The following is a 20,028-nucleotide window of genomic DNA, read 5'->3' on the forward strand; positions in this document are numbered from 1 at the left end:
AGAAATCAAACAAAAACAAACAAACAGACAAAAACAAAACATGGTGGCTAGAAATCACAGAGCTACATGCTAGTTCAAAATATTACTTTATTTACATTCAAATTTAAAACTGATTAACCTTAAAGACTGCATTGAAAGAGTATAAGGAAGTCAGAGGAATCCTGCTCATAATGAGTTGTTGTCATCACCACCAGCCTGGTCTAAGCCATTGTCATCTCTCAGCTGAGCCACTGCACTAACTCCCCAACTGGTCCCCCTCTTTCTGCTCTTGCTCTCCACAATCTACTCTCCTTACAGCAGCTAGATGATACTTTTTCAGATCATGTTCCTCTTCTGTGTAAAGCTCTCCAGTGGTTCCTATTGTGCTCAAAATAAAACCCAAAATCTTTACCATTGCCCACAAGACCCCTCAGGATATGGGGCCCTTGCCTTCCCCTCCAGCCTCATGTTGAATCACATCTCCCTCCTTGCTCTCAAGCTCCAAGCACACTGGCCTTCTTTCTGTTTTCTTGTACACACCAAGTTCATTCCTAACTGAAGGCTACTGCCTGTTCTCTCTGCTGGAATATTCTTCCCCCAGATCTTCATAATGATAACAACTTTTTGTGATGTAGATTTTAGCACAAATATAAGATCTGAGTTAGGCCTTTTCTGAGCAGTTAAATTCTTCCCCCCAGCCCATCAAGTCATTTTCCATCCAGTCATTTTCCAGTTTTACATCTGTTTTCGTCCTAAGGAAAGGGGATTTGTCTGTCTTGTTCTTTGCTGTATCCACTGCCTAGAGTACAGGAGGTACTCAACAAAAATTTACTGAATAAGTGAATGAATTCTACTTCCGCCTCTCTTCCACTATACATATATAATTTTTTCTTCCCTTCTCTCCTCCCCTTTAAACAGAAACATGTAAAATAGAATAATATATTAATTCACACAGCAGGCATTTTCACAGGGAACTAGGTTGGCCCAAGTTTAGATTCACAAACTAGTAATCAGAAGACAGAGCCAGGCTAATAGTGCCGGGGAAAAAAACAAGCTTCAGTACATCTCAGATTTATTTCCTCCCTCACAGATACTGAGAGATGGTGGCAATAAGCAGTGGAGAGAATATTTAGCATGATAAAGTGCTATCATCTCACCTTAACTTGGTTGGAAAAGGCAGTTACTGGAAACAACTTCAGCCCCAAAGAGGGCCTCTTCAACTAAAATATCAACTGCTGAATTACTGAGAAAGCATCCACCTACCAGTTATGCCAGATATACTACATCCTTTTTCACCTGTAATACTGGTTCTGATGATTATCTCTTTGGCAATTTTGGGAAAGTTCAACACAGGCTGCTTACAGAGTTTGTAGCGAAACAGGATTAGTAGCTTTCTTCATTAGTCAAAAACCTTCTAAGGGCACCTCTTCTATTGTCAGTGCAACTAACCTCTAGTTACCTGCAAACAGATGCCCCAAAATGGTGGGGAGCAGTCCACTGCCTACAGGAAGCAGCATGGTTACCTAATTTCCTAATACGGCCCAAGGCCTAATTTCAAGTCCAGCCTCTGAGTTCATACAAAAGCAGAAAGATTAGGATTAAAGATGAGAAGCCAAATATCCTGTGACATTTGCCCTCTGGTCAGGCAGGGATGGCCAGGCACACAGAGCTGCTGTTTGGAGGAGGCTGTAGTCTCAGGGGAGGTACAGCAAGGAGCTCCCTACCCAGGTGGGGCTGAAGCTCAACTCTCTGGAAACCAGAATTCAGAGTGCCCTGTGACTGCCCTTTCCAAGACACCGCTGGTGTTAGTGAAGCTCCAGATTGCGTGACTGGCCCAACTCAAGCCCCTGAAGAGAGGAGCTCTGATAATCATGAGGCAAGTGTAGAAAATGCATCTTATTTAATCCTCTAATCTTAGCCTCTAGGAAGTACTTGTCAATTAGAGGTCCTCAAGCAAGGTTGCAAAGGATGGAATAGTCATTTTAATTCCAACTCTGGCTAACTCATGGTACTGCATAATTCTCCACCGTTCTCCTACTTTAAAAGTGGGACTATATCCAACCTCGAGTATTTGAGAATGAACAAAGTTAAGGCATATGAGTATATTTTGTGAACCCCAAAACAAATGTAGGGGACATTTTGGAAAGTTGTCTCTGTTGCTCAAATATGCTCAGATACTGAAATTTTAGTATAACATTTTGTTACATTGCTTATAGTCCTTTTTTCCTAACCTTACAGATATATTTCATATATATTTAACAAAATTTGAGTCACTTTGTACACATTATTTTGTTAAATATATACACCTCATAAATGTCAAGCATTGATGTAGTAATATTAGTCCAAAATATAGGTAGTGGTGCTTTCTATGAAACTAAAACATGGCTTCAATCACACATACTAATTATTAATGAGCTGACTATGGAGATATTAACTTAATTAATGGTTATAATTGAGTTTATGATTGCATGAATGCTAACCCTCTACTCCAACAAAGAAGAGAAGTTTAACACATGATCTTGTGATAAGACCCAAGCTTTAAAAATACACCCCTAAAAGGCAGACTAACATTTCAAAAACAAACCAAGTCCCCAAAAGAGGTTGGGCTGGCTTCTGGATAACATTATCCATCTGTACTCACTATACAGAACCCCATCAGGCTAGAAGAATTGATTTAAGTTGGAAAGGCTGTTCTTCAACTGGGAAATTCTTAGAGTTTTTCTATATTACCTTCAGAACAATACTGAAGGAATAGTAAAATAATGAAAATGCAATCACTTTGCAAACATTATTTGTTAAGTAATGTCAGTCAGAAGATAATATAGACAAGAACCAGGGAATTTGAATAAGCAAAGGCATGTTTTCTTCCCTTGTACAATAAAGGAAAGAACTCTACCAGCTTTTAAGTAAGAACTAATAGATGATAACTTTTGAAAATCAGTGGCTCTGCTAATACTCATCTTTTCCTCTCCAAACTTTCTGTCAAATCCTTTTAAGTGATGATAGGAAACATGTTTACCAATTACACCTTCAAAGGTAACATTACTTCTTCCTCATTTCTATGAAAAGAGCTATATAAAAAGATTACCTGGATAATTAAAAAAACATTTAAACAAGTCCTACTTCTATTTCCTTTCAAGTAGGTAGAAATAAATATCCAGAGGGAAAGGTAAGTAGGATGTTAATGTAAGAATCCTTCCCACTCACCCCAGTAAAATGAATTAAGCACATTGCCAGGCACACAATAGACACCAACATATATCTGTTCCATGAATTTATAAAGGATCTACTTTAAGCATACTCACTATTAATAAGTCAAAAATTTATAAGATGCAAATTAGAAAGGAGATGTAGGACTTATTTTGATATAAAAATTGACTTTTATATTTGGGGGGCATCAGAATTGGGGGGCAATTCTTTTGTATATTGGGGGGCATCAAAATTGACTTTTATATTTGGGAGGCAACGTTTATACTTGAGTCTTTAACTTCTTTTAAGAGTTATCATCTCTCTTCAGTGAGTAATCCTTGCAGCAGTCAACAACAGAGGTAAAAATGGGAGAGAAACTTTCTCCTCTGCTCTTTTATTCCCTCCTTAAAATTAATGTTTTAAGGAAGTCCACAAATTAAAAAAACAAAACTAGGATGCAGTTTGACAGCATAAAGAAATATGATCAGAATTAAACTTTCAATGGTTACTGGAGGGACAGCTGGAACGTTTGGCTATAGATATATGTCAATCCTCTTCAGCCTGAGAGTCCTTTGGATTCACCGTGCACAGTACCCAGAGTAACAGATTGAAACTGCAGCCAACACTGAGATCAACATATAATGATCTGATAACTTCCCATGTCATATAAAAGCAAAAAGAAAAAATCTAGGAGGATAGGGAAGATTTTGAACCTGAGTAAAAGTTTTTCCTCTTTCTCCAAATTTCACACACTTACAGAGGAATATGAACTCTGGCTATGTGCCCCTGCTAATACCATTTGGAGTGTGTTTTTCCCACTGAAAAATTCAGTGCAAGAGTATCACATTTTAAAGTGATTTTTTTTTTTTAAAGAAAGGAGGGTGGGTGGAAATGAACAGTTCTAACATTTGAGTGTTAGCTCCAGATGCTTCTATTCGAAACCTCTCATTTTCTTGGATGACAAATCTTTCTTTAAGGGCCTCTGATAAGCAGCAAAATCTAGGTTTGATTATTTTAGGGGATTATTTGAAAAAAAAATCTAGGCATGTTTCTCTTTCTCACCTTTGCTATATTCACCACAAATGGCTTTTCTTCCTTTAGTTATAGTGTCTAACAGGATTTCCATTCCGTTGAGAAATGTTTCTGGAGGTCTGAGAATCATTTGGAAGCACAGGCTTTTAGAAGAGGACATTACTTAGCTGGTATCTAGGATACGTATATCCCTTGCTTTGGTATTTTAATTTCACCAAAGAAACGTGTGTTTGGTGAGTCTGCACACAGAATTTATGCCTTGTGGTAATATCTAAAATGGAGTACTTGTACTTGATTTATTAAAGGAAAATTATTCTTTACTAGGTGTACCTTTGAAGGACAATAAGCAAAAATTCCAAATGTGCTTGGTGTTCTCATAGCTTGATGGTCTCTCTGTGAATCAGGGAACAATAAATAAGGCTCAAAGTCCAAATCTACAACACTGTCTTGGTAAATCTTCATTTATTTGATCAGTTTCATTAAAAAAATTAACTTGTCTTATATGAAGAAAACTACTGGCATCTTAAAAGTAAAATAAGGGATTTGTATGTGTTTAACCCACACACACATTCATATTTAAAACATGATTAAAAACCTAAACTTCGGGCTTCCCTGGTGGCGCAGTGGTTGAGAGTCCGCCTGCCGATGCAGGGGACGTGGGTTCGTGCCCCGGTCCGGGAAGATCCCACATGCCGCAGAGCGGCTGGGCCCGTGAGCCATGGCCGCTGACCCTGTGCGTCCGGAGCCTGTGCTCCGCAACGGGAGAGGCCACAACAGTGAGAGGCCTGTGTACCGCAAAAAAAACACACAAAACCTAAACTTCAGTGCTTGCCCTCTTGACTGGTAATGGAAAGACTGCAACATTGCATGTGGCAGGATTCCTCTTAGGATTACCCTGTGCAGATTGGCCGCTGATCCCACATCATTAGCCAGTCCAATAACACAAGGCTAAACAACTGTACTTCCCTCTGGTACACATGCTAAACTTTGAGCAATAACTCATTGGATGGCTGATCCCAATTCATAGCCACATTGCTAATTAAAGGGCATGTGATTTCTCAGAATGTAGAGTACCCTAGTTCTATCGACAATCTTTTAAGTACAACACTGTATAACAAAGTCAGAGATTTCCAAAAGGCCCTATACACAATGCGGCACACACTTTTCACATATAGTGCAAATGGCACTATTACCTGCAGTGTTAGAGCCCAAAACAACCTGAGGGCTGTACCACCACCTCAGGTACCTAACTGAGCAACCAAGCCGACTTTGTACAGTTGCAACGTATAGATATCTATGACCTCCCACAAATCTGAAGCTTGGGAAGCTTATGGGTTTTGTTGTTGACAATCGTTTTACACTAGAGTCATCCGGATTTTGATGCAGATTTTAGTATGAGTGATATTCTTAGTTATCAATTTTATGTTTTCCTTCAAAACACTGAAAATGTAAATGCCAAAGATAGGCAGCGCCGGATCACTGTAAAGTTATCAGTGGAAGCCCATGAGACACAAAGTTAAGCAGTCTTTAAGAATATTAGACCAAAAACTGATTCCTCAAAGAGAGGCAGAGAATTGGTTGAAATATATTTTAGCACTTCTTAGTGTCAAAGCTCCTGAAAAAAAATGCTTTTTATTTCACTGTTAAAAAACAAAAACAAAAAACTCCTTTCTAATAGAATCATGAATCTTCAGTTTTCTCCTTTATTAAGAAAAAAATGTTATGATTCAGGGGAACAAAATTCAAGTGAGCACTGATGACCTCACATAGGCATTAAAACATATATATTGAGCTCTTCTTTCTTAAACGACAAAGGAACCATATTTCTCAAAATATACCACCCCCTTCTTTATAATTGTATGCTGGTCACTGCATCTAACTTCACCTTGCAATGATAAACAGACTTTCTTCTGGGTGAGAAATCCCTTAGGTGCACAGCTACCTAACATGTCTGTTATGATGATACAGGAGAGATTATATTTACATGCAAATAGATACATGAGACTTAATAATTGTAAGCATAAACAAAGATGAACTATACTAGAGGGAGATATGTGAGAGAAAAGAGTTAAATTCAGTCAATATTGTACTTCTGAAAAAGACTCAAATATGAGAGAACCAAATGAGGGAACAGTCTAGAATGGTATTAAACTCCATTGTATAATATAAACAAAGCAAAATTATTCTTGCCCAATTACCAAATAATGGTATAGGACTACAGACCAATCACATTATAGAACAGTTGCTAGGTATAGTTCTCAAACCACTAAAAAGAAACACTGCACCAGTGATTGTGGGTATTTAATTTTAACCCTTGGTAGGAAGTGCAGAAGGGTGATTTTTCTCTTGTTCAGGAAATCAAAAAACAAGCAAGGCAGACTTCCCAGACTCAGCACAGACCCAACAGCTTTAAGCTGTTTCATAGATACACAGTTCGAACATTCCAGGAGAGAAATCTGTAATTTCCTAACCAATGATTTTTAAGGGGCAAAATTCCCTATTAACACAACCAAATTGACCATCAAATGGAGAGGTTAGAAAGCAAACCAGGCATAGTCTAGATAAGTCGCAATAATGTCTGGTGTAAAATTTAACCCCTTGGAGACAGAAATAACAGAATGCATCCATCAAGCACTTGGGTATTCTGCTTTACTGCTGAGCCTGGCCAGCCATAAGACCTTTTTTTTTTTTTTGTGGCTGCCACAGAGATAATGCCACTAACATGGGCTTGGAGAGGAGAGCCATATCTCCTCTAGCCAATTAAGGAGTGGCACGGACCAGGCTCGGACAGAGCCCCATGCCTGTGGCCACTCAGCACTTCCTTCTCGGTAGAGTGGGGAAAAGGGGAAGGAGACAGGAGACCGCAAGCCTCTTCCAGGGATACAGGGAATTCTCACAGAGGGTGGCAGATTCTTTACAAATGAAGTTCAATGAAAAACAGTCTCACCGCCAGAAGCCGAGGCACAAACAGACGATGCCCCATCCCCAGAAGTTCCAGCACTCGACACGCATACTCATTCACCAGCTTGTTCCTCTCGTCGTGCATGTCCTGGGACTTTTTGACAGGAGCTGTGAGCTTAGCAGCTGGGGCTGGGCAGGGCACCCCTTCTTCCATGAGCAGTAAGTAGTTATCCAGAATGAGAAAGCTGGATCTCTTATCCACAATTTTGAGAACTGCGGCGGGAGGGGAGCCAGGCTTAGGTCTCCCCAGGAGCACGCACAAGCCAGTCTGTGGTGGGAACTGCCAGCTAACGTCTCCACAAGAAAAACATTTTGGCTAAATTATCTACTGTGCAAGAGCCCCAAAGTAGACTGGAAATGAAATCAAATGCTGATCTAAATAAAAAAACAGCAAAAGCAAGCGAATGCAAGAAAATGGCCAAGAGTGATGCAGGAGAGTTCACATACATGTGTAAAAATGGACAAGCTGCTTAGAAGGGTCTAGCATGTGAGTGTGTGTGTGTGTGTGTGTGCTGTGTGTATGTGAGAGAGTGAGTGTGTGTGTGTGCGTGAGCAAAGAGCAGGAGCCAGGAAGCCAGGGCAGTTGTGAAGCTGCAAGGAGAAAAGGATGAGCTCATTGCAATCCTTGATTCGTGACAAGCAGCTCTGCTGTTGCTGCCTCTGCTGCTGCTGCCTCTCGCTGTGAATCAGTAATGAAGGGGTAGGGAAGGAAGGGGAGGGAAGAGAAGGAGGTAGGTGAATGAGCATGCAGAGTTTGTCTCGGGGGAGAATGCTGTAATAGGAAGCCAATGGCGAGCCGTTGGACAGATGCGCTTCCCCTCCCAGTCCACCTTCAATCAGTGTTAGGCTGACAGCTTATGCTGTTGAATCTTAAACCCACAGACAGATGAGCTAGCTTCTCCTAACATGTGATGCTCACAGAAAAATCAGACAGCCTGCCAGCTAAAAGGCTGACCTTTATTCACTCTTGCTTTCTAATAATGGTAACAGATACAAGTCTGATTTTTTTACTGCATATTTAAAGTGGGATGCTCCAATCCTTGTTAGATTACTGAAATCTCTAACAGAACAGAGGCTTAGGGGAAAATGATAGAGTATGGACAGAAGAGCAAGGACCGAACATCCAAGAAACGACATGCCCTCAAGTTGAAGTGTTTATGCAATAATGACTTTTTGCAATGCTAGGATATGCAGAAGTATTTCAGCATTCTGGGAAGGCTAGCTGCAATTAAAAGGAAGATTATTTTTAATGTATTTTTATTTTTTATTGTGGTATAGTTGATGTATAGTATTATGTAAGTTTCAGGTGTACAACATAGCAAAAATGAAGACTCTTATAAATACACAATATGATAAAGCATAAAAACCTACAACATAATAATAAGAGTATACCTTTAAGGAACTATTAAAGTTGAGATTCTCAAAGCAAAAATAACTTTCCTAACCTAAAGACTGATAAACACTCACTTAATAGTTCAAAACATTGTTTTGATGCATCCTGGTCTAATCCTTCCCTTGTAATAGTATAACTTAGAGTTATTCACAGTTTAAAATTTTACAATCTTACTATTAAAGTTTTATATTAATTTCCTTGATGTGAATCATCAGTTTTAGCCAAATCAAGGGAGAAGGACAAGATCCCCTTTAAGGGTAGTTTCTTAACTTTATCCTAACAATTAACTACTATATATTCAGAATCTTGGAGCTACTGTTCTGTAGTTGGTCTCATATGAATATCAGACCAGTTTCTTCATGCAAGTTGTAGCATGGTGCAAAGACTAGTGGGGCTAAGAGAGCTGGAGTAAGTTCCTTCTGAGTCTTAGTTTCCTATTTTGATAAATAAGTTACAGATCTCTGCAAGTAAGAAAATAGAAACATTTATCAGCATACCTCTGTGATCTTGGTTACAGAAATACGTTAATTACAGAATTGGGGATAAAGGGAAATACTACCTTCCTTAAGAGAATACTGTTTGGTTTATTTTTCCAAAACCTCAGGTGAACAAAACTTTTTTGGGTTAAACATTTAAAGTATTAATTAACAAAATATCTTAAATAAGATACTTATATTTTGCTGTCAGGCCTTCTATTTCTTCCAAAAATGATTTATTAAAAACCTATACAAAGTAAAGATTTTAATGTAAAATGATAAAAGCCATTAGAATATGATATGTATATATATATGTGTGTGTGTATATATGTGTGTGTGTGTATATATATATATATATATATATGTATATATATATATATGAATATATAAATTTCAGATTCTTGAGATTTTGGAGGAAATGTCTTATGGGCTACCCAGGGTGGGAGTTGGTTTAGCCAGAAGGGGGGAAGAGGGAAGAGGTTCTGGGTCTCTCATTACTCGAGCCCCCTGCCCTCCCCCCATCAGCAACAACAGCTCCATTTTCATCTTATTTACATAGTGAAGTTCTGCATGAGATTTTGTTTGAAAAGACTGTGCTACTGCTGTGTAAGTGTGAAAAGCACTACCATAGAAGCTTTACATTGAAGAGCAAGGGGACATTTTGACTTGCAAACGAAGAAAAAACTCAGTGACTCCTTAGCTTATAGGATTTTTTATGATTTATTTTTTTTAAAAGATAGGGTAGATGTTTCCATCCATCTGACTTGGTCTCAAAGACCACTGGCAGAAGAATTTTTTTTTTTTTTTACTTATATAAACCAGAAACAAAAAATTTATTGCCCAAAAGGAATTAAATTAAAAAATTAATCAAAAGACTTTGGAACTGGTTTGGCTCTGATGCTCACAAAAGAAGTTAAAACTATATGCACTAAATATTAAATGTAATAATTAAAATATGATAGTTTAATGAGCAAACAAAGTTACACTTAAAAGATTTAGGTTCATTTAACAAAATGCTGTGTAAAAGGCACTACAAACCAGTGGTCATGTATTTCAGTTTTCCCAATCTCTCCATCATCCTTCCCCTCAAATACGTACTATCCTTGAGGAGGTAAAAGGTACAGGCTCAGCTGCAGGCTCTGAGTGGGCCCTGCTGGGATGGAAGAAGTCGTTTTCGGCAGCAGGGTCCAGGGCACACCTACCCCAATGAGGCTGAGGAACTGTCACACCAGGGGCCTACAGAAGGCACTGGGGATAAGAGGAGTGGAGAGCCTGAGGAAGAACAGGAAGAAATGGGGGCAGGTCCAGCTAGCTGCTCCTATCAGCCCCTGAACCAAGACCCCGAACCAGAAGGGGCAGAGCTGGCACCAGTGCGGGGTGCAGAAGCTGGAGCTGCTGACGTCCAGGGTTGGAACTAAGGCCCTAGGGCTTCATTCCCAGGACAGGCCAGCAGAGAATGAGGATGAAGATGAGAAGCGAGCTACAGCACTGAGCAGACACAACTCTACAGTCATGGACCCAGAACATGCAGAGTTGGTGAAAAGGGCGAAGGAGGTGATATCAAATGCCCCGTGGGAAGATGTGGTACAGAAGGCCCTCCGAGCCTGGCAGGTGTCCCCTGCCTGCCAATGACCGCACTGAGAGCTGCCTCATCTCCCTGCATTCCAGGGCTGATCATATCCCAGGTTGTAATGTTCATCCCCATGCTCCCATCCCCCTTTCCACATCAAGGTAAACCAGACTTCTTCTCAGAGACTTATTAATTCAGTTCTATACACATGGGGACATCAGCCCAAGCCCAACCCACCTTAGCATGTATCACTCTATGGAGAATAAAAGCACCATACATACAGAGCCCCCTTCCAAAAAATAAAATAAAAGAAAGAAACTATCATCCTTGCCTTCAAAATTTCCATAATTTTCCGACCCTGGTCCTGTTTTCAGGTTGTCCCTTGAGAACAGGCTGTTGATCAGTATCAGGTAAAATAACTCTTCTAGAATATCACTTGGCGAAAAGAAAGAATGTATTCTAGCGATTTTTGAAGCCCTACGAGAGTGAGTAATCTCAGTGAGCATTTCCCCTTATGCCTCCCCAACTCCCCAAGTAATTTATTTATTGCTGATCAGATTCAGCAATAAATAGAGTGTACTCATAACTCAAAGATAAATTTTTGAGTTATAAAGTAGTCCAAAAATGAAACTAATGATAGAAAAGAAACTCTTCTGAATTAACCAGTTAATAATACATGATTTCTCATATTTCTTTACACTATCATAAAGGAGATTTTTTTTAAATCTCTATGAAGGAAGTTCAACAGCAAATTGAAGATAATATGGGAAATTTGGATGAATGATCCAATGAGGCAGAGTGAGAGAAAGGTAAAGAGGGCCAGGCAGTGGTCCCAAAGCCATGGCCTAAAGAACAGCAGCCTCACTCTGGAGTGCTAGAAGCAGGTAGATGGTGGGGCAGTGCTAATTAGAGCCCTGAGCTTGAGTGCTCTACCTGAGCCACTCCACTCACTGACTGTGGACATGTGCAGGACATAAATAGATTTCCATTGTAAAATGAAAAGATACTTGACTTAATTTATGGAACTGTAATTAAGAACAGTAAGTGCACAGTAACACACAAAGTAGTTACTTCAAGGGTTACAAAGGTGAAAAAGGAAAACACTTTCCAATCTGTAGGAGCTTAAAATCTGGGAGGCATTCAAACACAAAGATAAAGCAGGATGTGGACACTGTAAAAGGAGGAACACACTGTGTGTTATGATCTAGTCATGTCTTTGTTGTCCACAGTAGATACAGACAAAAGTGGGTTTAGACTAGTGGGACTGTCCTGGACCCAAATGTAAGAGTAATGAGAATTAAACATATTTCTAAGAGCAAAGCAGGGCATTGTTTATTACATCATCTTTTAGTCACATTTACTGGTTGAAAGACATGGGTAAGTTACTACTCTCTGGGACTCTGTAAAAAGGCAGTATCACCTACTTAGTCAAGTTGCTCTGAAAATTTAATAAGTTAATGTATGTAAAGGAATATTTCATAGTGCCTAGCACAGGGTGGGTACCAGATAACCAGTAATTTCCTTCATTCTTTCTATGAAGTCAGGAGAAGAGGACAGGAAGTGTAAAAGCAGTTTGTTCATCTGGGTTAGGGTTTAGAAAGACAAAAGACTCTGGATGTATTAACATTAGAAAAAGAGTTAGCCAATATATACAATGGAATATTACTCAGCCATAAAAAGAAACGAAATTGAGTTTTTGTAGTGAGGTGGATGGACCTAGTCTGTCATACAGAGTGAAGTAAGTCAGAAAGAGAAAAACAAACACCATATGCTAACACATATATATGGAATCTTTGGTTTTTTTTTTTTTTTTTTTTTTTTTTTGCGGTACGCGGGCCTCTCACTGTTGCGGCCTCTCCCGTTGCGGAGCACAGGCTCCGGACGCGCAGGCTCAGAGGCTATGGCTCACGGGCCCAGCCGCTCGGCGGCATGTGGGATCTTCCCAGACCGGGGCACGAACCCGCGTCCCCTGCCTGCATTAGCAGGCGGACTCTCAACCACTGCGCCACCAGGGAAGCCCTATATATGGAATCTTAAAAAAAAAAAAAAGGTTCTGAAGAACCTAGGGGCGGGACAGGAATAAAGACGCAGACCTAGAGAATGGACTTGAGGACACGGGGAGGGGGAAGGGTAAGCTGTGACAAGTGAGAGAGTGGCATGGACATATATACACTACCAAATGTAAAATAGATAGCTAGTGGGAAGCAGCCGCACAGCACAGGGAGATCAGCTTGGTGCTTTGTGATCACCTAGAGGGGTGGGATAGGAAGGGTGGGAGGGAGGGAGATGCAAGAGGGAGGAGATATGGGGATATATATATGTGTATAGCTGATTCACTTTGTTATACAGCAGAAACTAACACACCATTGTAAAGCAATTATACTCCAATAAAGATGTTAAAAAAAAAAAGAAAAAGAGGGCTTCCCTGGTGGCGCAGTGGTTGAGAGTCCGCCTGCCGATGCAGGGGACGCGGGTTCGTGCCCCGGTCTGGGAGGATCCCACGTGCCGCGGAGCGGCTGGGCCCGTGAGCCACGGCCGCTGGGCCTGTGCGTCCGGAGCCTGTGCTCCGCAACGGGAGAGGCCACAACAGTGAGAGGCCCACATACAGCAAAAAAAAAAAAAAAAAAAAAGAGCCAAACACTGATAAAAGACACTCCTGTAAGACCAACTGCCTCTTCAGTTCACCTTTAAGATTTAGACAGCTAATAATAAGTAGCAAAGGATCCATGCTCTTCTGAACTAGGAGAGGTAAAACAGCAAAAACTCAATTCTCTGCCTAGTTCTTTTTGGTCTTCTAGACTACTTTTTAAAAGATGAGCCCTCAATAATTTGGCAAGTTCCTAAGATCCAACAAACAGGTTAAATAAAGGTGACACAGTGAGTAGTCCAGTATTTTGGTACTGTAGAATCCCAGGCAACTCACACTCTACCATTCAAGTCTTGGTTCTTCTCAGCACTGTGCTATATGCTTCTGGAGGTAGAAAGGTACATCAGATGCTTCTTCTAACTTTATGCATTATTCAAGCTACTTGAAGAAAAGGCTAAAATGAAATGTCAATGAGACTGAGCATATAAGTTATATCACAGGGAAATGAGTCTCATCATCTTATAGTTGGAACTCAACACACTGAGGAATTAGAGTTCAAAATAAGAAAGTACATAATTAACTGACACCATGGTGGGTACTTCAGGTAACCAGACTGTTGGGACTCAAAAAGAAAAAAGATTCCTATAAAATATTATAGACTTACTAATTTTTTAGGAATGTTCTGACCTCTTGTGATACTTCAAGCATAACTATTTTAAAGGAGTTTTTTGTTTTGTTTCTGTTTTTCAATAGAAGAGAACTTTCCCCCACCAAAAGCAATTTAATAACATTCTGAATAGTCATGGTAGTATCACTATTACCTTATTACCTACTCTTGTGATCAGATTTAAGAACAATGCCTTTATTAATGCAAGAACTTCTTCTACAGTCTCTTTGAGAGTTAGTCATTTTGCCTCTGCTTCCTTATCTTCATTGACAATTAGCTGAAAAGGCTGCCTATTTTTATTACTGGACATTTATATTTGTTTAAAAAGGACTACTTATGGTAAGCTAGAAATCTAAAGCTTCCAGTCACTCAGTTGAGGCATATACTTTATAACAACACAGAATGGGTCGACTTTTTTCCATGTGATGTTAGTTAAAATATCTGAACACAGTTTCCTTTTCTTGAAGCTAATTATCCCTGGTGTTAACTAGGCCTCCTATGAGCTGGTTTCTGCACCATTCTAGACTGTCCTACTTCCTGCCCCAAGGAGACACTTTTTTTGGACAGTGTCTCTCAATAAAGTTTCAATATTACCATAACTGACATACTCGACACTCTAGATATGATAACAGAATCATGAAATAATGCAACGTTGTTAGATCCTAGAAACATCAAAGTCTAACATGTTCGCCCTATTGATGAAAAGAGTGAGGCGGCAGATACGTGACTTGCTCACAATCGTAAAACTTGTCTGAGGTAGAGCCAGGAAGCCAAGATCCCAGAGCCCCGCTACACAGCAGAGAACCTAGCATTTCCAGCTCTGTAACTTGCTCTCTTTCAATTAATGTAGCCCATTAAAAAAAACTATCTCATTAGGAAGGCTGTGCTCCACCATTTTACTCCACATGGAATTGGTCCGGAGCCTGTGCCTGCCATCTGGTATGAAAGAACCTAAGATTCTTAGATCTGAGTTGAGAGGAGGCTTCCAAAAGCCTGCCTTGAGAATAGTCACTTCTAAACACACACCTGTGATAATAAAGCACATCTGCCTTCGTAATTTTTAACTGTGAAGGACCCTCTTTTTTTTAAAATTAATTTATTAATTTATTTATTTTTGGCTGAGTTGGCTCTTTGTTGCTGCATGCGGGCTTTTCTCTAGTTGCTGCGAGCGGGGGCTACTCATTGTTCGGGTGCGTGGGTTTCTCATTGCAGTGGCTCCTCTTGTTGTGGAGCATGGGCTCTTCAGTAGTTGTGGCTCGCGGGCTCTAGGGTGCAGGCTCAGTAGTTGTGGTGCACGGGCTTAGTTGCTCTGCGGCATGTGGGATCTTCCCGGACCGGGGCTCGAACGCATGTCCCCTGCATTGGCAGGTGGATTCTTAACCACTGCGCCACCAGGGAAGCCCCTCTCTTTTTCAGTCAAACAGAGAAGCTACATCCTTGGCCGCTCCGTCACAGCGTCTACATAACAGCAGCTTTTTTGAAGCCATGTTAGTGATGCAGGCTTAACAATGGAAGCCTATCTCACTTCATTTATCCCCTCCTCTGGACAGTTTGTATGAGGCTCATCTTTATTTCCAAGTTTAAGCAGAAGGCATAAATTAATGTTAGCAGAGGCCTGTTTTTCAATTTTAAGTTGATCAGATTAAAATTATGACATGGTATCTAGACTATTCCTTGATGCTCTCAAGCTAGATCAGCATTTTACCTTTGTGTGTGTATGTGTGTGTGTGTGTTGTCATTGTTGAAACTAATGAGGTGCTATATTCATCTTGAGAAGTTGTGAACTGCCTCTACCTCCTTCCCATGGTCCATCTCCAGTTCTCTATTAAATTTGCTATCTCTGGCATCTTCGTGTTACATAGAATGCTAGGTGTAGTTTAACATCTGTCACTGTGAAAAATAGTATTTTCAGTGGAGGAGTTATATGGGTCAGCCCATGTATTAGCAAGTGAATTTGTCTCCACAAAATGAATACGTCAAGATGGGGACATTCTTTTTTTTTTTTGAATAGACAAGTCCATATTCTGAAATAAAAATGGTAATAGATTGTACAGCCATACTATTTCCCTCTCCCTACCTCCCACTCATGGCTTCAAAAGGGTTCAGTAGACTTTCAGAGGTAGCAAACGGGTGAGAGGGGAGGTGATTTTTCCTCCACTTTCATTGGACGTGATTGGATTCCTCTCCACCTCCCTTGTGAGCTCAGCACTCCTATACACTGAGAGTTGTCACAAGATGTCTTGTATGATGATAGTAACAAGTGAACAGGTGTGTACAGGTCTTTCCTGCTTGGTGGGCTCCTTTCTCTACCTCATACGCATATTTGTTCCAAGCAGGGCCTAACAAAACAACTTATACACCACAAAGTCTTGATAAATATTTCAGTGACTAAAAGTATGAATAATAATAGTTACCATTTATTTAGTATCTATGACAGCCATAAACTATGCCAAGCCCTTAGAGTATGCAGTATTGCAATTAATCTTAACAACAAATTACGCTCATTTTACATAGGAGACACCTAAGCTTAGAAAAGTTAAGTGACTTGCCAGAGATCATGTAGCTACTAAGTGGTAACTGCAACTATAATTTACACATCTGCTATATAAGTGTTTTAAATCTAATTTGAGTTATTTGAAACAATGAAGGAGGTAGAGTTAAACAGGCTAGATCCTAAAGGCTAATCAAGTTAGTCCAGTGGAAACAACAGGATTTTCACAGTCCAGTCACTATGAATACATAAAGGGACTAATGTGTCTTGGTTCTAAAAGAAATGACAAAAACAAAGCAAAAACTTATGCTCACTGAACCCTGGTGATCTTATCCATACCTTTCTTTTTTTACTACTACTGAACAACCCAATCCTGAGATCAGCCCTCTCTCCAGAGCTCCCAATCTGTATATCTATCTCCTTGCTGGACAAACGCAGCCTCACACGCAAATTAATCCCGGCATGTCCAAAGTCACCATTTCTTCCCCAATGCAGTTCCTCCTCCTACATTTCCTATCCTAGCAAAGAGTGTCCTCATCTACCCAATTATACCAGCAGACATCTGGGGGTCATCCTAGAGTACTCTTTTTACCTCCACTTCCCATACTCAACCCATCATTCAAGTCTGGTTGATTTAATCTCCTCACCATCTCTCAAAACTATCCCCTCTTCTCCATTCCCATCTCTTCTGATTTGAGCTCACCCCTTAGTATGACATGCTGGGATGTCTACCAGCTGCAATACTCAAGTTACTTGAAGTTCCCCTGCACACACCAGGTAACTGCAAACCTCAATGTCTTTGTTCTTGCTTTCTCCTTTTCTTGAACTGTTTTTCCCCTCTAGTTCACTTACCTTTTCCTAATTTGTTTTTATTTATTTATTTACTTGGTTGAACCAGGTCTTAGTTGCAGCAGGCAGGCTCATTAGCTGTGGCATGCAAACTCTTAGTTGCAGCATGCATGTGGGATCTAGTTCCCTGACCAGGGATCGAACCCAGCCCCCTGCATTGGGAGCACGGAGACTTACCCACTGTGCCACCAGGGAAGTCCCACCTTTTCCTAATTCATTAAAATTCAACTCTGATATTACCTCCTGCAGGAACCCTCCCTCAATCCTAGGGTTGGGGTACATGGTCTTCCCACTTGCTCTCTTTCCACCCTTGCTGTCTGTCTCATAACATTTGCAGGCTTGTACTTTAATGAGCTGCATTGAAATCAACACTTAGGGTCCTTCTCCCCTACTAAGGCACTTAGAGATAGGTATCATGTATTATCCTTCTTTTTGTCCTAAAAACTTAGCAGAGGCATTTACTTAACACATAGTGGCTATCCCAAAAGTGTATGTTGAAATGGTTCAGCATTCAAAATGGATAAAATATGATTATTATTCATGGGAGGGATAGATAAGCATTTCTCTGATTAGAAATATTGACGCTTTAATATTTCTGAGCCTTTAAAAATGTTCTTCCCTCTTTCTAGAATGTTTTCCTCCATTATTTTTCCTTTAAAAATTTTAACAATCCTGGGGCTTCCCTGGTGGCACAGTGGTTGAGAGTCCGCCTGCCGATGCAGGGGACACGGGTTCGTGCCCTGGTCTGGGAAGATCCCACATGCCGCGGAGCGGCTGGACCCGTGAGCCATGGCCGCTAAGCCTGCATGTCCGGAGCCTGTGTTCCACAAGGGGAGAGGCCACAACAGTGAGAGGCCCGCGTACCGCAAAAAAAAAAAAAAAAAAAAAAAAAATTAACAATCCTGCAAATTGATGCCATGGAAAAAACAAAAGCTAAGATGTCAGAGAGATCTGGATTTAAAACCACAACTTCAAGTCTAATTAGCTACATGATTTCAGTAAAGTTAGCCTCTTTGAGTCTTAATTTTCATGAAGAAAATGAGGTTTAATATAGTAATATTATGAAGTTGCTAATGTTATTAACATCTGTGACATTTCTAGCTTGGTAAACTGGCGTGATAGTAAAGATATTAACTGATAGGGAAAGCACTGGGGACAGGAAAGTATGGAGGATGAATGCAGTTAGTGAGGAACATGTGGTGATCCATTGGAGATGTTCCATAGGCCATGGGAAATAGAATCTGGAGCCAAGAGATGGGTTTAGGAATCACTGGTAGCCATATGCAAGATGGAACATGGGAATAAATGAAGTAAATTAGGGAAATACAGAAGTCATGAAGAGATGTTCTACAGTATACCTTGATATTCTTAATCATCCCAGATGTAATTTAATAACTAGTTGTATAATTATACTGTTAGGGAAATTAATCTACCCTACCAGACAGAAAGTTCCATAAGGGTAGGCATTGCATTAGCTTCACTCACTAGTATTTTTCCAGCACTCAGTACAGTAATTATCTATACAAGGAGCTCAGGAAATGCTTACTGAGTTGATGAATGGTTGCATTGCATATAATACTCACCAATGGGCTTTCTAATCATTTGCTTTTGAAATTTGGTGACCTAAATAAATGGTAATGTGAGAATATAAATTCCTAATGAAAATGTCCTGAGGTAGGAGTAAAAATAAAAATCTCACAAGTTCCTGTTGTGGGCCAGACATTGTGCCATCTGCTTCTATACACGATCTCACTTCATTCTCATAATGTGCTATAGTAAAATCATAGCTAAAATAAATGATTTGCTCATGATGTGAAAAATCAGTTTGCTCCATCTCTACAACATCCTTGATTTCTCACTTTCCCTCAGCCTTCCAAATCCAATTTATCTAAATATAAGTCAGCCCTGTCAGCCCTATCTACAAAGCTATCTTAAATCTGTCCTCTTTCTCCATCTTAATTGTCACTACCTTGGTCTAAGCTACCATCATTTCCTGACTGGTCTTGAAATAACATCTTAACTAGTCTCCATGCTTCTACTCTTGCTTTTCTTTTTTTTCTTTAAATTTTTTCTTTATTTTATTTATTATTTATTTTTTGGCTGCATTGGGTCTTCGTTGCTGCACGTGGGCTTTCTCTAGTTGTGGCGAGCGGGGGCTACTCTTCGTTGTGGTGCATGGTCTTCTCACTGTGGTGGCTTGTCTTGTTGCGGAGCACGGGCTCTAGGTGCATGGGCTTCAGTAGTTGTGGCACGTGGGCTCAGTAGTCATAGCTCGTGGGCTCTAGAGTGCAGGCTCAGTAGTTGTGGCGCATGGGCCCAGTTGCTCCATGGCATGTGGGATCTTCCCAGACCAGGGCTTGAACCCATGTACCCTGCATTGGCAGGTGGATTCTTAACCACTGGCACCACCAGGGAAACCCTATTCTCTCCTCTTTTCAATCCACATTCCACACACCAGAATTCCTCAATCAAAACAATGTCTTAAAACCATAAATCATATCAAATTTCTTCCTGCTTAAAACTTACACTGGCTTCCCATGTTACCCAAATGCCAATGCATTTCTATTCCTTATGTGTCTCTGCTGATCTGGCCACTGACTCAATCTCTGACCACATCTCCTTCCTCTTTATATCTTGCTCACTTCCTCACTAGGCTCCAGTCACAATGGCCTCCTTTCTGTTTTGAATATACAAAGCTTTTCCTGCCTCAGGGCCTTTATTTATTTATTTATTTTTGGCTGCATTGCGTCTTCATTGCTGCGCGTGGGCTTTCTCTAGTTGCAGTGAGCAGGGGCTACTCTTCATTGCGGTGCATGGGCTTCTCATTGTGGTGG

At 40.4% G+C, this 20,028-nt stretch overlaps 1 protein-coding gene and 1 pseudogene across 6 annotated transcripts in view; one reads left to right on the top strand and one right to left on the bottom strand.

The window, feature by feature from the left end:
• Positions 1-20,028, bottom strand: part of RABGAP1L (RAB GTPase activating protein 1 like) — a 689,413-nt gene that overhangs the window by 138,228 nt on the left and 531,157 nt on the right. Inside the window, exon 1 of one of the 6 annotated variants that reach the window (XM_060132749.1) lies at positions 7,148-7,360. The exons of 4 other annotated variants lie outside the window; for them this stretch is intronic. In XM_060132749.1, the coding sequence (XP_059988732.1) occupies positions 7,148-7,315 (168 nt within the window). In that variant the 5' untranslated portion in view covers positions 7,316-7,360. Of the gene's footprint in view, positions 1-1,136; positions 1,245-7,147; positions 7,361-20,028 lie in introns of those variants that run through there. One more of the 6 variants, XM_060132786.1, reaches the window with a different exon arrangement.
• On the top strand, positions 7,338-10,662 carry LOC132516431 (male-enhanced antigen 1-like; annotated as a pseudogene).

This window comes from Lagenorhynchus albirostris, chromosome 2 (assembly GCF_949774975.1).
Source record: "Lagenorhynchus albirostris chromosome 2, mLagAlb1.1, whole genome shotgun sequence".
NCBI classification, from domain to species: domain Eukaryota; kingdom Metazoa; phylum Chordata; class Mammalia; order Artiodactyla; family Delphinidae; genus Lagenorhynchus; species Lagenorhynchus albirostris.